General features: G+C 47.2%; 1 protein-coding gene across 1 annotated transcript in view; it reads left to right on the forward strand.

Annotated features, from left to right (window-relative positions):
- The first annotated feature begins 219 nt into the window (after positions 1-219).
- FGF3 (fibroblast growth factor 3) overlaps positions 220-17,586 on the forward strand; it is a 29,397-nt gene continuing 12,030 nt past the window's right edge. The window contains exon 1 of the mRNA XM_085643572.1: positions 220-933. Coding sequence (XP_085499698.1) covers positions 642-933 — 292 coding nt within the window. The 5' untranslated portion in view covers positions 220-641. The remainder of the gene's footprint in view (positions 934-17,586) is intronic.

Here is a 17,586-nt window from a genome sequence, read left to right on the forward strand (position 1 = left end):
CTCCGAATTTCCATTTGAGGCATGCTCTGCCCTGCCTGGCAGGTACTCTGCAGCTGGGTGGGAGGGGGCAGTAGCAGAGGCCGTCTGGTGATTGCCACATAATTGCCCTCTGCGGCTCCCTCCTATGAGGAGGCCGGGCCCTGCCCCCTCGGAGGGTCCCTGCGCCCTCTTTGTATTACGCCTCTGTAATCCTAGCCATGCTCTCTGGAACTTCACACGGGCCGGATACCTTGCCTGACTCCCTTTATCAATTGGTCGGGAGCAGCGCATTGTTTTAGGAGGGGAGGCTCCCTCTGCAGCGGGCGCTCTCTATCCACCTCCAGTGCCTGGCCGGTGTCCTGGGTGGCAGTCAGTGGCGCTTCACCCCTCCCCTGCCTGCTCCTGTTTTTGTTGTCTCTGTGACCTGTGTTTTTCCGGACGGGGACCCCGAGCGGCCGGCAGCCCACCCCCTGACGCTGCGCGGGCCTGTTGGTTTTGGAGATGGGGATCAGATAAGCAGGAGCTCGGACCCCGCCTGAAAAAGCCGCCCAGTGCCTTCTGCGGGACCTGCGGCCGGGCCACGCGTCTTTGATGGGACCCCTTGCGCGCCTGGCCCCCCGCGCTGACCCGCCCCGAGGAGCCCGTGGTGCGGCCATGCCACAATGCTCATAGTGTGGATTCTGCTGCTGGGGCTGGTGGGTTCCAGCTGGCAGGGGGTCGCCCCTTCCGTGCCTAGGAGCAAGGGGCAGCGGGGAGCCTCGTCCAGGGCGCCTTGCATCAGAGGCCAGTCCTGCGACCCCCGGCTGCGCAGGGACGCCGGTGGCCGCGGAGGAGTCTACGAGCACCTGGGGGGCGCGCCCAGGCGCCGGAAGCTCTACTGCGCCACCAAGTACCACCTGCAGATACACCTGAATGGGAAGGTCAACGGGAGCCTCGAGAAGAACAGCGTCTTCAGTGAGTACCAGGGGGAAGCACCTGCGATGATGCGCTCTGTGTAGCGATAGCTCGGTGGGTTGTGCGCGCGCTGCTGCGGACCGTACATGGTCTGAACCGTAGAACAGAGAATGGTTTGTCTAACATTTAACCCTCCACCTTTTCTGCGCTCCATGTCAGTAATATAGCTCAGCGAGCCATAGGTGCGCACACGAGAATAGTTGTCTCAACGTTCACGCCATCCACCCTCCACCACTTCCCTGTTTTAAATCTCATCCTCTATGTCAGCAGGTTAGCGCAGTGGGTTTGTCGCGTACTGCAACCCTCCAAACACAGACTTGAACTCTAGTGCACACTCTCGATCATTATTCATTTATACCTACGCTTTCACAATTGCTTGTCTTGACAGCGGCAGGATAGCTCAGCTGGTTAAGCGCCTGCTGAAATCTCTGTTCAACTCACAAGAAAGGTTTGATAGGATTCACGTCCCCTCCCCTCATTCCCTGCGTTTTTGGCACCCCTATATCTCTAAAATATCTCAGCGGGTTAAGCGTTTGCATCCGTGATCTGGGAGCCACCTACGAAGCACAGGTTCTGAGCCCAGAACAGTGTGTCAAGCTCTCTTCCAATCACCTTTTCACTTCGCACGATCGCTTGGGGGGTTAAGCGCCCACCGCGGAGTTTAGATCCTGGAGTCCGTTAAGACTGTCACCCTTCCGGTGTGGATGAAATCATGACACCGATACCAATCGCCACTGCTTTCCTACTGCTTGTCCCTCCATGGTATCCGTAGAGACAGCACTGCAGCCCAGACTAGTGCACCTGGGCGGCGTCCTTGCACCTTCGTATTACTTGGAGGGTGTCGTAGCGCCTAGAAGCACCCTTTGAAGATGTAGATTGTGCAGCACTGTACGGAAGTGTGTCTGCCTGTCTGGTCATGATGGGCACATATTCCATGGCGCTAGTACAGGTGTGTGGAGAAGACGTCAGCACTGCACAGTAACTGCAAAGACGTGCACGCACGTACCACAGACCATGCAGGACGGGCACCTAATGGGGATATTTTGGATTGGGAGATGGGTGCTCATCACCCTCCCTCCAAACAAACAAACACACACAGCCCATGATAAAATGAAACCCGTCGACCGCAATAAACTCAATCATTAACTTTTAAACCAACGTGAAATAAAACAGGTGCTTATGGAACAGGTTCATTGAGGAGAAAGGCAGTCTGAGACGCCCCCCAAAAGAGCAAGGCGCCGATCAGACCGGGAGGGCGGACATTTGAAAGGATCTGAAGAGAGTGCTTGGTTTAGTTTCTGTTGGGTTTAAATAATACATGTATTGGCCACCAAAAGACGCGAGAACGCCCCTAAGAGAATACTCAGCATTGAGAAAAAGAGAAATGGAGAAAGGAGCAAGCAATAAAGTGTGCGCTTTTACATATATTTATGACCTGCCACTTTTTGTTTATTTCCCCGGATACATTTCAAATACTTTGGCTCAGATCACATGCAGATACCCCGCGCCCTTCCCCGACCCCCCTTTTGACACACTACATAATGTTTCACGGTTTTGTATTTTATGCAGAGCAGTTTTCTGGGCTCGAGTTACCAGCACCCTTGCTCAGCATGTGCGGGAGGCGCTTGAAAGCCAGCCCGCCAGGCGCTAAAGTTGAAAACAGCACGACGTGCTCTTGTGTCAGCGGCGGCCGCGATGTGGGTGCACCTGGAGGACAGATTGACATTATAGTTTATCCATACTATCCGCACCGAAAGACACCCTTATAGTATAGCAACCCCTACCCACCCGTCCACCAGCGGCACCCTCTGACTGCCACTCAAGGGTGCAGGTAAAGACCACCTATAGCCCCCTCGGCTAGAGGTGCATGAAAAGACCCCTCTATCCTCCCCCCCTCACCAGCGTCAGCCTCTGCCGCTCAGGTGGTGCAGGTAAAGACACCCCTCGAGTCCCCCCCCCCCCCCCCCCCCCAATCCGCCAGGGGTGCATGGAAAGAAACCCCTCTAGCACCACCAATTCCCCCTAGGACTCCACCCCATACTAGCGTCAGTCTCTGCCGTCCGGGGGCGCACGTGAAACCCCCTCTTCCCATTCACGTGCGTGCCTCAGAACAAACAGCAGAGTTGTCTGCGGCGGTGAGCGCCGGGACAAAAGAAGCGCATTTTCCATCAGCTACAAAGGATGGCGACCGCGGCTTTTCAAGTTGTCTCTGGTTTCAGGAAGTTCAGAGGATGAATGGGGCGCCCCGCCTAGGGAGCCTCGTGTGGCCATGGAGCTGCGAGATAAAGCACTCGAGGGCTGAGGTGCGGGGGGGGGGGGGGGGGGGAGTAGTGGAGGGTGCATCCTCATACCCCCCCCCCCCCCCTCAGCTCCCCCCAGCAAGCCCTGCCTTGGACCCACTACTAGCATCCCCTGCTCCGGCCGCTGAAAGGATGCTTGGGGAAGGTAAGGAGGGAGGAGGGGGAGGGGGGTTTGGTGGAAGAAGCCCCCACCTTCAGCAAACTGTCACTTTTGTTAACAATCCAGGTTACGGTCGCAGGGTTTATGCTCACACGCGTCACTTCCCATCAAAGGTCACTCATCTCAGCCATCTCGTCCTCCACCCGTTGTTGGGGGGGGGGGGGGGGGGAGGGGGCATGGGCACGACACGTCTCTCTCTGTGTTTTGGGCAACATTTTAAACACATTTTATATATTGGTGTTCGGTGTGTGTACATTCATGCCCTGCTGCTGGGGAAACCTGTAAACTTCAAAAGGGTGATGTCACGCTGAATATTGTAATAAACTGCTCACTACTACCCGCTATTAACTGCATCACCCTGTCATGAACAATACATGCATCAGTAGACAGTCGGCTACCACATGTATCACCCTCAGCCCCACCCAAGCAGATCTGTGGGTTTAGGAACTCTCCTCATACATGCTCTTTTGTACGGCGGTTGAACGGGTGTTCTCGTGTTCTCAACACCCAGCTAAATAGCACTCACGTTTTCTAATCCAGGAAGGTTGAAAGACGGAGTTGTCCCTGCAGTAATCAAAACAAGTGACTTGCAACTTGCACAGAGATCACAGCAGCGGGCGTTTAGCACAACAAGCTGTCTTTCAGAATGTAGTCTGGGCTAATGGTTAAATGCGTCGTGTATTTATGGTTTGAACAGAGTATGCACATGTATGTATTATATACATATATGTCACATGGCCTATTGGTTCAGATGCTTCCTGTAAGGGGTGAAACACACACATGTATATGACGTGCGCCGTACACAGTCACATATGCACACACACATATTTAATGTTTGGGTTTATACGGCACTTGGGAAGCCATATGTTGCTATTTCCTAGGACGCTACATAGCACTTCATACAGTTAGTTGATGTAACACATTTAATGATTCCTAAAAGGATAAAAGGCTGAGTCTCAATACATTTCTACCAACGACCTGAAAAAAGTTACACAGGAATACATTACATAGGACCCCGAAGAGATTAAAGGCTCCGTCAGCCCCGCCATTTCTACCTAGGCTCTGACCTACGGGTCACAGAGGAATACCTGCAGAGGGCGCACTGTGCAACAGCTATTTTATATGATATATATATGTGTGTGTGTGTGTGTGTGCGTGCGTGTGTGTATGTGTGCATAAACATATATGTGTATATACACGTATTTATATATCCACACATACAAACATAGTACTAGAAGGCAGAGTAGCGTCACATTCATATTCCAGAACCACAGTGGAGCATGCCGCTTAATTAATGAACGTCATTGCGCTGCTGAGTCACAGTGTTGAAAGTTCTAAACGAGCAGTGACGTGCGTGTGATATATATGACAATCTGCTGCCTCCCACGTTGTCTACGGTCGTTCGAGGCAAGCAATACTTTATTTTAATTTTATCCGAAGGGCACTGGAGCGTTACAAAATGTCTCAGACCCATGTACCTGCCTCAGAGTGCCTGTCTATCATCGAGATGCGCTTCTTTATTCCTTGATTACCCACAATCCATCATTGATTGGGGCCTTGGATTCTCAGCAATGTGGTGCATATATCCGTATCAGGCACATACCCACACTTTAGCTGCTGTCCTTTGTCATTTGTAGTACACCTGTAGCGTTATAACTACAAGACGCCCTGAGTACAGGCCTGCGGAGACCAGTTTAGATATTGCATTGTATTGTAGTGTATTACTTGTACAGCGCTTCCTAACCCTATTTCAGGCACTGAAGCGCTTATCCACAAGGAATCACCGAGTTACACAGCTCAGCCTGCCCGGGTGAGTAGGAAGGCACAGAGATCATGTTTAATGCTATTATGTGTTATGGTTACATCGTATAGCGCCTCCTACCTCTTAGGAGGCGCCCAAGAGGATTTTGGTGGATGGCGCGCAGGCGACTCTTCAGGCTGTGCTCTTTTGGAAGAGCGCGAGTTTCTAGGGTATCACGCATGAGGCGCTAGCTTGCTGAGTGAAGAGGAGCGGGGGAAAACTCCTCGCGTGACGGCGCCTTTGCCTGCCCAGAGGTTCCGGTGTAGGCAGTTGGGTTATCGCCAGTTTACCATAGAGCGCACAGAGGACCCCATTGCTCAGCAGCAAGGAAGGCGCCTAGAGGCGCTCAAACAAAGGTTTGTCTGCTACTTATCTGAGTCACGCGCCTGCCTGAACCCTAACCCGGGGCTCTTTGTACCCTACATTTCGCTTCACCGAGCCGATAGACACGCGCATAATCCCATTTACAATAAACAACTGGATGGCCCTGGCTTTGTCAATGTCAAAAGTGTATAAAAAACTCTGAGAAGGATTTGAACCTGCGACTTTCAATTAGCAGCAAGATGTGAGCCGCACGTGCATTAACCCGCATTGTGATTGCACGGGTGTCTGAGGAAGGCACATGGCGTTAGATATGGATATGTCAGACAGTGTTCTCGTGACTGCGATGGGACTGCGTCTGCACGCACATGCATGCGTCTGTGAACCCGGCTCGTGGCCACGTCCCAGTCTCTGAGGCTGATACCGTGAGCACGCGTTGGATAAATACACGACTCCCAGCTCCCGACACTCAGCCGAGAGACTTGCACCTGCTGAGTAACGTTTTTAAAGTTGAAAGGATGAGGGTGCACGCATTCTGAATGCTTGTCGTGGCGTGGCCCTGGGTAAGGAGTTACTAGGGATAGCGCGAGAAGGGGCTGGGCCAGGTGGACTCTTTGAAGTGTATGGAAAGGGGCCATCAGAAGAGCATCATAGTCTGACGTAACATATCGGACCAGACGTGCCTAGTGTGTGTGGGATCCGCCTGTCCATCCAACCTACCCACCACCTATCCATCCATCCATCCACCCTTAATCCATCTATCCAACCAACCATCCATCTATTAAACCTTAATCAATCCATCCAACGATCGATCGATCCATCCATCTATCTATCCATCCAACCAACCATCTATCCATCCATCCATCCATCCATCCATCCAACGAACCATCTATCCACCCTTAATCCATCTATCCAACCAACCATCCATCTATTAATCCTTAATCAATCCACCAACCACCCATTCATCAACCTATCCATCTATCCTTAATCCATCCATCCAACCATCCACCCACCTATCCATCCATCCATCTATTCATCCTTAATCCGTCCATCCATTTATCCACCCATCCATCTATCCATCCATAAACCACCCATCCACCCACACATCTATCCATCGTTAATCAATCAACCCATCCATCCATTAATCATTCATTCATCCATCCATGAACGTTTTGAAACCATACATCTGAAAGCTTGTGATGCAAAGAGGTGAGGATATGGTTCTCCTTTAGGTGTGTCTGGCTGCAAGCTCGGAGTGAGACTACAGCCGTAATGCGCAGATCTACAATTGTGAACATACGAGGTGAAGGCGTGGGGGATGTGCGTCCAGAGCTTCCAAATTCAAGGGGCGTTTCCTAGAAAAGGTGCTTGAAGGTGGACACATTTTTTAAAGCATGTGTGAGAAGCAATTCAACTCTGCGTCTTAAGCCTCTGTGTTTACCACTCAATTTCAGTTCTGGTGCACGGTAAAACTGGGGGGGGGGGGAGAGTTGTAAGTGTAAGGCCTTGTCTGTGAGACACACTGTCTAATAAGGAGGCTGAGTTTCGAGTGTTAGTCATTTTAGAGTTTGGACCACGAGATATCAATAGGGCAGCAGAATTAATTTTTCCGGTCTAGGGGTATATTGCAGATCCACCGATCCATGTCTAAACAGGTCAACGCCGTCTCCTCCTCCTGCTACAACACCCTCCTCCTGCAGGATCTACAAGTGGATCCCGACGAAACAAGAAGAACGGTGAAACAGGCCCTCGTCAGCAGCAGACTGGACTACGGAAACGCAGTCTACGCAGGAATCCCAGCCAAACACCTACGATGATTACAACGCATCCAAAATGCTTCCGCCCGACTGATCGTCAACGTCCCCCACCGCAGCCACATCACCCCCCACCTGAGAGACCTACACTGGCTCCCCGTCGACAAGAGGATCACCTTCAAGCTCCTCACCCACACACACAAGCACTCCACAACGCCAGACCAGCCTACCTGAACAGCAGACTCAGCTTCCACACCCCCACCCGCCAGCTCCGCTCCGCCAGCCTCGCCCTCACCGCCGTCCCCCGCATCCAACGAACGACCTCCGGCGGCAGATCCTTCTCCTACCTCGCCGCCAAGACCTGGAACACCCTCCCTACCCACCTATGGCAGACCCAAGACCTACTCGCCTTCAGAAGACTCCTCAAGACCTGGCTCTTCGAGCAGTGGCGGCACCCCCCACCCCCCTCAGCGCCTTGAGATCCTCACGGGTAAGTAGCACGCTTTACAAGTACTCTGATTGATTGATTGATCCAACCACCCACTCAACCCATCCATCCATTCGTTCGTCCGTCCGTCCGTCCGTCCATCCATCCATCCATAGATGTGTAGTCTGTGCACCAATCCATGAGTAGAGTCATGGATTTATAGAAAGCTACCCGACGGGCACCATAAGTTCATCTAGTGGGGAAGGGATGTAATTGTGCCCAGCCTGGCGCCGTGTTACGCCTGCAGATATCCAAGTCCAGTGCACGCCACGTGTTATGACGTAGAATCGGGCACGCTCTTTCTTTAAGTTATTCGATGTTGTAATTTAGCGTTCAAGCAGCCCAGTGGCTGCTGCAGAGCACTTTGCCAGAGAGGGGTGATTGTCCACCATGGGACAGAGATAGTGGGCGCTTGAGGCGGAGATGCAGTCCAGCCTGAGCAGTAAGGTTCTTAAGACCTTGTTGAATTTCTTCAAATTCAGGAATTCATTCAAATGGATCAATTAATAAATGCAATGATCACTTCCGTTTTTTATCAAACATTTATCAGCAGCATACCATGAAATGAAACAATGTCATTGTGAAGAGGAAATGTGCGGTGTTCTTAACATTAGGTGCAACATCTGTATGGTAGTGTACTGCGTATCAAAATAAACTGTTTACTAAAACACATGAAATGAAAAGAGGCTAAAAAAATCAGGAGCAGTTGATGAAAACAATCCAAATGACAGACAAAAGGCTGATGAATAATCAAAGAGCAGGAGAAAGAACAGGAAGTGTCCGAAGACTGCTCAGAATGTCACCCTTTGGACTGGGCAACTCTAGGGAATGAAGCATCAACATTTACTCATACAAAGTTTTGGAAAGTGCTGGCACGTCACCCAGACCACAAGCAAATATAAACTAAAGGAAAGATGAGAATCCCTAAACTAGCCCCCTTCAATCCCTACCCTGGTACCCATGGTCCAAGCTGAACACTTCTGCCCCCAACAGCCTCCTGAGTTGGAGGGGACCGCCTTCAGCTTGGATCCAAAGGCGATGGTGGCCCCTAGCCTTAGGCCTTCAACTACTGAGGATGTTCTCTGGTGTTTGAGCCTCTTGAAGGGGCGTTGTTGGGTCAGCGGAGAGGAAGCTGAGGGCAAGTGATGGGCTGGTACACAGCAGAGGCCACTGTTAGTAGGGAATCGGGACATGGCACCCCATTTGTTGTATGTATGTATAGATGTAGGTTTTATCCTTGGCTTCCCCGAGTGCGCTGGGCTGTCTCAGGACCAGCGCCATGTGCTTGTGTGAATGAGGCATAGGCTGGCTGCCTGGATCTGCACTAGGCTGTCCTGGACTACCTTCCAATATTCCAGGCAGGCCTCCGCCGCAGCCTGAATGCGCCCCATGCCGGCATCAGTCTGAACCAATGAACGTCCTCTAATGCGTGGCAAAGACTTCTCCACTGACCTTGCATGGCCTGGAGTCATGGACTAGAGGGGACCGCTTGAGTATCGGTACCACTCACCTCCTGTCCTCCTCAAGTTTGGGAACAGATATGGGTTTTATAGAACTCTGCTAAAGATCTATGCACATATCTAACCACCTGCTCTAGGGGGGGACAATCCATGCCTCACCCATGATAACTGATCAATGAAAGGACTTAAAAGAACCCTTTGACTCAAGGAAAAGCATCATAAACCAGGAAAGAGGGAGGTTCTCTTGCACCAAATCATTAATTCTGAGCACCTTGGGTAATTTGAGCACCAGCGTTCAGGCATCCTATAGGGATAGGTGCTGTACAGGGACGAAAACATGGCTCCCATAACATGACAACGTAACACAACATAGCCTAAAATGATCCAAGATAACATGACATAACATAGGTTCGTTTCTCCGAGCCAGTTTTACTTTAATCCTTGAAACGTTTTTCTCTTAAATGTCTCTCTAACATGGGTTTCAGGAGAATGTTGCAGCTCTCCCTTCCAGCTGGGTAGCATTTTCATTTTGCTATTTTAGTGATCGTCCAGAGATACATTACCTGCTCTTTCCAGGGCAAAAATGCTCCTTTACAGTAAGTTCATTAAAGTGCTTATATGGGGGTGTGGAATGGGACGAGGGAGTTCCATCCTTGATATGTGGGGTTCTGTGCCCTAAAGCATTTTATAAGGTACCCGAGGTGTCAGTTTTGTAATTCCATGGTACAAGATGCAATGCACGTGCTGCTTCTTGTCCTAGGCTTGGGAACAGCCCCAAAGATATATATATATATATATATCTAAATCCAATTTTGGCAAAGCATGCATAAGTAATGTGGGCGGAAGCATTCATCCTTAGGATTAATCCTCCCTCAGTGAATGTTAGCTAAAGGCTGAAGAGGTTTTCAGGTCATTTTATAAATTGTAAATGAAGGACACTTATGGTTTTATTGAAATTGTTCATGCAAGGTGTATTTCCACTCTTAAAAATTGTGAGATCATTATTGGTATCTCTTGTTGATGAATTTTTATATGTTGGTTCAGTAGTGTTTCAGTATTTTTGGTGAGGATTCACTATTGAATTTAATGAATAAATAAAATCCCTAAAACATTTGTTCCATCCAGATAACAGCGAGCCTACCATGGGTAACCACCCTTAGGTATCAACCCGTATTATAAGACGAGCACCTTTTTTTTAATCCTGCCTTCCTACTCCAACGTTCCTACTCCATGGCAGATCACAACGTGTGAGCGGGACACAACCTTTCCAGTCTTGGCATTCCATTTCATAATTCAGGGCTTTTGGGGGTTCTAGCCAAAGTTTGCCTTGTCGGAACCAACTGTATTAATTCCCTTAAAAACAATGATTTGTAAAAGAAAGTGAAGAACTTGTGACAGTGTGTCCTGCTAGCATGGAAAAACCCGCCAGCTTCATGTGTGCCATTGCAGACTCCCATGCCTGTATTGAGGCGCCAAGAAGCTCTTGCCTACATACAGTTAGGACACATAATCTTGTCTCACAGCCATCAACAGAGATTGATACATCTCTTCTGAAGTAAACACACACAGATGACTGAGAGCTCTCCTGGGCTTCCTGTCTCTTGGAGATCTCACTGTGCAAGTGACAGGATGGATCCCAAGAAGACCCACCGTTAGCCTCGCACCTGCGGCATTCTAGAGCTGGGCTCCAGGGCATATTGAAACCCGGTCTGGATTCCAAGTTACTTACTTTGAGGTTACCAAATACAAATTTACAAATGATTACTTTCAATAAGGATAATGATCATATTAGTTCTTAGTTCCTAAGCCCTGAATTGCTTCTGGGACTTGGTGGCCTAGGTGCGTAGAAGGCTGTATAGCGATAGCATCGTTACAGTAACTCTAGTATTTTCAACAGAGGACAGACTGAAATAGTTGTTATGACCCAACACACAGTGCTTATTATCAACATGGAGGACAAGCATCTATATGGAACATGGAAAGGCAAAGTACTTATTGCGGCTAGCAACCAGAGGTGAGCAGCTTTCTAAAAATATATATGGTAGTGCTTAAGACGGGGTTCTTAGCACTTTTATCCTGGGTGGACAAGGAAAACGAGCAGAGGCACATGGTGTGATTTACAGAGAACTGCATCTTTTGGTCACAAATAAATCTGCTGTCTCTATAGCCTCTGAAATACTGCACTACTATTAAATAGAGGAGGAGACCAAAATTGTGATTTTAGCACCCTGTGTCTGTGATATTAGAGACAGGCGAAGGTAAAACCTTTACCCTCAAACACTGGAAATGTGGAAAGTTCCTCTTAGGGAAGCTGGAAAGAGTTCTCTGACTCCTTACAATTTCACCAATGGAAACGTTCCCCACAGTGTGACCTGGACAAATAGTTTTGCCTCTGCAGAAAGTCCCACCCACGAAGGGCGGGACATCCTGTGTCACTTACATATCTACAATTGGAACGATGGCTGAGTGGTTGATGGAGTCTGAAGTCATGGGAATATTGCATAGCTAGTGGACGTCCTTGGAAAAGGAACCTTGCTAGGTGGTTGGGAGTCTAAAAGTGAGGAAGTGTGGGCATGGCAGGAGACATGCAGGGGAAAGTTTGAGAGCCAAGCAGCACCAACTCTCCGGCAGCTTCTCATGGTCCCTCGCTACAGCATCAAGGGGTTCCGCTCCGTATAAAGTGCTGAAATGGCCATCTATTTTTTTTAATTCTTTGCACGCTATGCAATTCTGTAACAATTTTGAGTTGCAATTTGCTAATTTTATATCTGCATGCATACCTACGAGATGTAGCGTGTGATCTAGGACTCACATTGATGTCCTAAGGTCTCTGTTCCCAAATTATGAATACTGGACATGTTGGGAACAAGAGCCCCACAACCTATGTCAGCTCTACATTAGATACACAGAATGGCATTTTCAGCCCCAGGCTGGTGTCTTGGTAAAGTGCAGAATTGTTGAAGGTTGATGGAGCCAGTCACAGACCAGGGTTGTGTCTCTGAAAGGCTGAATATGTTCGGGAAAGACAAAGACCTGTGGGTTGGACCAGCGCCTCTGAAAGACAGGTTGGGGTGCAGACAGCTAGTCCCACATCACGCAGATACAGCCTGCCACTCCAGTACTGCTCCCAGTGCCATGCGGGCCTGCCCGCCTGGGGGCACCTCACACCCTCCACAGACTGCAGGACAGGGGCTCTTGACCCAGACGGTGAGGCTGCTCTAGCCCAGACACTTTGCCAAACCTCGGCCCCTCCGGCCACAAGTACTTCGGAAACGCCGAGGCCGTGGCTTGCTTTGATGGCAGCGAGAGATTTGCAAACATCGGAGGTTATTGATGTCGATTGCGGAAGCCCGCGATTTCCTCCTCGAGGGAAGCGCCGCTTATCAAAGGCCCCGACGGGCCCCTCCCAGGCCGCGCCGATCTGGGAGGGGGCATCATTCGAACCAGCTGACCCTCGTTTGGCTAATTGTCCGGCGCCGCTTGGAAGTGGCGGCCGAGGCAGACGGGGGAGCGTCTTGCGGGGCTCGGATGGTCCCCGACAGGCCAGGAAGCCGCAGCTCTGCCCCAGGCCCTGGGATTAGAGCATCGCCGCGGTTACCATTCACTGAGGCCGCTGTCCTCGCGGGGAGGTTCACACGGCTCTCGGAGGGACCCCCCTCTACTCTGGGCTGCGGGGAGGCTTCATGACGTCAGCTTCAGACGAAACACGCAACCCACCCCCTCTCGGGTTCACGAGCAGTAAGCAGGTCGCTTCCTGCAGCGTAGCACAGGTCGGGAGCGTCGTGACGTCACTACTCACTTGTAATACAATATTACAAGGGCCTGGAGATCCACTTTTCATATCGTAGCTGAGATCTGACACCAGAGCAGGCATGAACCAAGAAAATAATCTATGGGAATTTACAGAGATGAATAATAATAAGAACAATAATAACTATTATTATAATAACTATAACGATAGTACTTTAAATTCTACCAACCCCAGTACTTTCAAGACAAACCAAAAAATACATATTTTATTATTGTTAGCAAAGGTACTAATGTGATAGGAATCATAATAATAAAGTTCTACCAGCAGAATGATCATGATGAATAATTTATTTATTAGTGAATTAAAACCACATACCTCGACAAGAGGACCTACACAAAATAATATATACATAGAAAATCTAAAAAATGGTTGTCAATCATGAGCAAACATTCATTCTCATGAATGGGGAGTAGCCATTAATACTACATTTACTGCACATACAGTGGAAATTTTTGCATAACGTGCAAATATGCAAAGGTTAAAAAATTGGCAAAGCCTATGCTGTGTGCAAATTATGCAGAAGGCACTGATAGTTAGCCCCAGGAAAGGAGGAGTAATAAAAATACTTGACGTTATGGGCTTGAAGACCACGAAGCTTATGGCCCCTAGCAGCCTGCTATAACATAAATACATGTGTGCAATTGTGCAAATTTAGGCTAAAAGTGCATTCGTGCATTTGTGTAAGTTTATACAAAAAGTGCAAATACCAGCAGGAGTAATTACACAACTACTACCACTAATGACATTAGAAGTAGTAAGAAAAACAGCAGTGCAATATTTCTAGGATTAGTAGTTTAAGTAGTGGTTAAATAGTGATACTGGAATAACCATTGCTAATAGAAGTATTTATACTAATAAAATATACTTAGTAGTACAGGTAATATTGCTAACATTACCAAAATAATTGTAAACGTGTTAATAATAATAACACAAATATTGTGCCATATTATATATATATATATGTATGTATATATATATATATATATACTTGAAGATGAAGGATCACAAGAAAACAACAGCCAGCCAGGGCAAAAATCTGGATCCCAAAGGATACAATGAGTCACAAAGAAATAAAATATCCAAGAAAGAAGTGACTCAAACAGATAGATTCACCAAAGAACAAAAATATATTTCCACTACAACGTTTCAGCTTCCGCCTTCCTCAGGTAGTACAAGATGGTTTGCTCTGTGGCTGCACAGATGACAGCTGAATTTTCAAAAAGCATCATGAGTGAAGATTCCATTTGGAATGTGGAATCAATGCAGTCCAGAGAGCTCTTGAGATATGCAGTAATCAGGTTGTGTTGTCAGTAATGTTCAGTCCATCTGGATGCAGTGATTTTAAACGGTACATCCTGAAGTTTTCCCTGGAGTCCAGTAGTTCTTCCTTTGAAACATGTTCCACGGGGAAAATCTTCAAATCTGATAGTGAATGATCCACAAGGTTAAAATGATTGGCTACAGGCTGGTCAATTTTCTTATTAATTATTGCAGATTTGTGGTTCCTGAATCGTGTACGGAGGTCATTCACTGTTTGGCCTACATATTGCTTTTTACAGCTTTGTCGTTGGCACTGAATCACATAAATAATGCATGTTGAGCGACATGTAAGATGCTGCCTTATTGCATAGGTCCTTCTCGTAACAGAACTAGTTGCAGATGATGTTTGTAAAAGATATTCACACGTGATGCACCTTTTAGAGTCACAGCAATGAACCCCTGCATTTGTTACAGCTTGCTTGAGTTCAGCTCTCACAATAAGAGATCGTAAATTTGGAGCTCTGCGGTAAGCAATGACTGGTGGTTTTGGAAAAACCTTTTGCAATTTTTCACAAGTGGACAGTCTTTGCAGATACCCAGAGAAGCACTTATTTCGAATACCAACGGCAGAAACAAAAGTGACAGAACTCCATTTGTAGTGGACTATCATCCATCAGCTCCTAACTACAGAAATATAATGCAAAAAACATTTCCCTTACTGTCCACTTGTGAAAAATTGCAAAAGGTTTTTCCAAAACCACCAGTCATTGCTTACCGCAGAGCTCCAAATTTACGATCTCTTATTGTGAGAGCTGAACTCAAGCAAGCTGTAACAAATGCAGGGGTTCATTGCTGTGACTCTAAAAGGTGCATCACGTGTGAATATCTTTTACAAACATCATCTGCAACTAGTTCTGTTACGAGAAGGACCTATGCAATAAGGCAGCATCTTACATGTCGCTCAACATGCATTATTTATGTGATTCAGTGCCAACGACAAAGCTGTAAAAAGCAATATGTAGGCCAAACAGTGAATGACCTCCGTACACGATTCAGGAACCACAAATCTGCAATAATTAATAAGAAAATTGACCAGCCTGTAGCCAATCATTTTAACCTTGTGGATCATTCACTATCAGATTTGAAGATTTTCCCCGTGGAACATGTTTCAAAGGAAGAACTACTGGACTCCAGGGAAAACTTCTGGATGTACCGTTTAAAATCACTGCATCCAGATGGACTGAACATTACTGACAACACAACCTGATTACTGCATATCTCAAGAGCTCTCTGGACTGCATTGATTCCACATTCCAAATGGAATCTTCACTCATGATGCTTTTTGAAAATTCAGCTGTCATCTGTGCAGCCACAGAGCAAACCATCTTGTACTACCTGAGGAAGGCGGAAGCTGAAACGTTGTAGTGGAAATATATTTTTGTTCTTTGGTGAATCTATCTGTTTGAGTCACTTCTTTCTTGGATATATATATATATATATATATATATATATTTTTTTTTTTTTTCTTCAACCTTTTATGTCCAGGAACATGGGCTCAACCACAATGAATTTGACTGGACTACAGGGATCATGGTCACCTGTTAAATCTATGCGATATATTTCACCAAACTTAACAGCAACGTAGTCAAGCCACTCCAAAGTCGCTAAAAAATACCATTTAAGGTCAGTCAGTGCTTCACTGTGGACGTGACACCTTTCAACTAGGAAGGGTCTTGATCATATGATCGTGGTTGCGTTTCCATAGTGATTTATGGGAACTCCATCGTCAAAGTAGAAAAAAGAATATAAACCAGAAATAACCATTGTCATGAACATTTAAGTTTGCAAGAACAAATCACAAGGACCAGAAAACAAAAACTTATATAGGCATACATTGCATCTTAATATCAAATTAATTACAAAACGGATGTTTCCATGTCTTTTTTCTACTTCTATGATGGGGGCAACTTTGGAGTGGCTTGAATATATACTTCTCCCCTCCATCTTTATTGTTTGCTCCCCCATCTCTCTCTCTCTCTCTCTCTCTCTCTCCATATAGATAGATAGATAGATAGATAGATAGATAGATAGATAGATAGATAGACAATTTAGCGTTCAACTGTTTCCCTTACAGCAGTATCCATCTTTTGTGATTTGTCTTCTTTTACTCCACCCTCCCTGCTCGTAGTCCTTTTTCTAGACATTTTTGCGATTTTATATTTTAGGATATATCTCCTTTTCTAAACCTAAATCTTGTTTACAGCAAGATGGCTTAGCTTTTTATGCAGTCTATGCAGTGGTCAATTCCCATGCTTAATGTTAATACCCAGCTGAATTGACTTCGCCGGTCACCCTTGTTGATAAAAGTGGTACCTTGGGCCTGGCCAGTTGTAATTATTTATAGTTTCAATATGGCATACCCTGCCCTAGCCGGAACTCTGTTAATAATCACAATGATGTGAGTGCGCAGCACCAGTGCATAATTTGTAAAAAGAATAAGTTCCAGAGCCCTTGTCAGGAGGCCATTGCAGCTTGCCCCACCCATTGCCCCTGCCAGTGCTGCCAGTGGCAGTACCAACACAACTACTAGATGCCCCCGGGTGATTCGAGCGCTATAGAAGTATATATAACATAACATAACACTAACCATCACACTTCTACAAGTATGACAAGTCAGACTTTTAGTATACATTAAGCATCACTAATACCTGCCACCCAAGCTGTTCTTATAGCTTTGGGTGGCAGGTTTTAGTATTTTTAAATAAAGACTGACTTACTAAAGAACTGTTGTTGAGCTCATCACAATGTTAGATGAACAGCATCACCATGTGGCTGGCTGTCATCACTGCAGGTGTTGACAATTAAGTTCCGGTGCCAAGGACCGGAAAAACACTGGCTCAAATTAAGCGCTGCTTGTCATGCACCTTCTATCTTGTATGTGGCATATATCATGTGTATTCCAAGGATTACCTATGAGCTGCATGCATGGCACTCACTCCAGGACAGCCCCCGCCTGCAGCTCTCAGTTGAACCCTGAGTGGATGAATGTCAAGGCTGCTGAAAACACGTTTCTCAGAGACACGTGACAGAATTCTGAGACAGCGGAATGTGTTATGCCAGAACCGTGGCCTTAGCTCATGTCGAGTTCCTAGATTTTTGCTCTGGGTGAGTGCTTGTTAGATTCTTGTATCTGGCGTAAGAGAACCTTCTAATGAAAAAACTTTTTGTACATAAAATAACAACATATACCAATCTAAGAAAAGGACTCTTATAACGCTGCCTCCTCTCAGCTGTATTTT

This window comes from Triturus cristatus, chromosome 3_1 (assembly GCF_964204655.1).
Source record: "Triturus cristatus chromosome 3_1, aTriCri1.1, whole genome shotgun sequence".
NCBI classification, from domain to species: domain Eukaryota; kingdom Metazoa; phylum Chordata; class Amphibia; order Caudata; family Salamandridae; genus Triturus; species Triturus cristatus.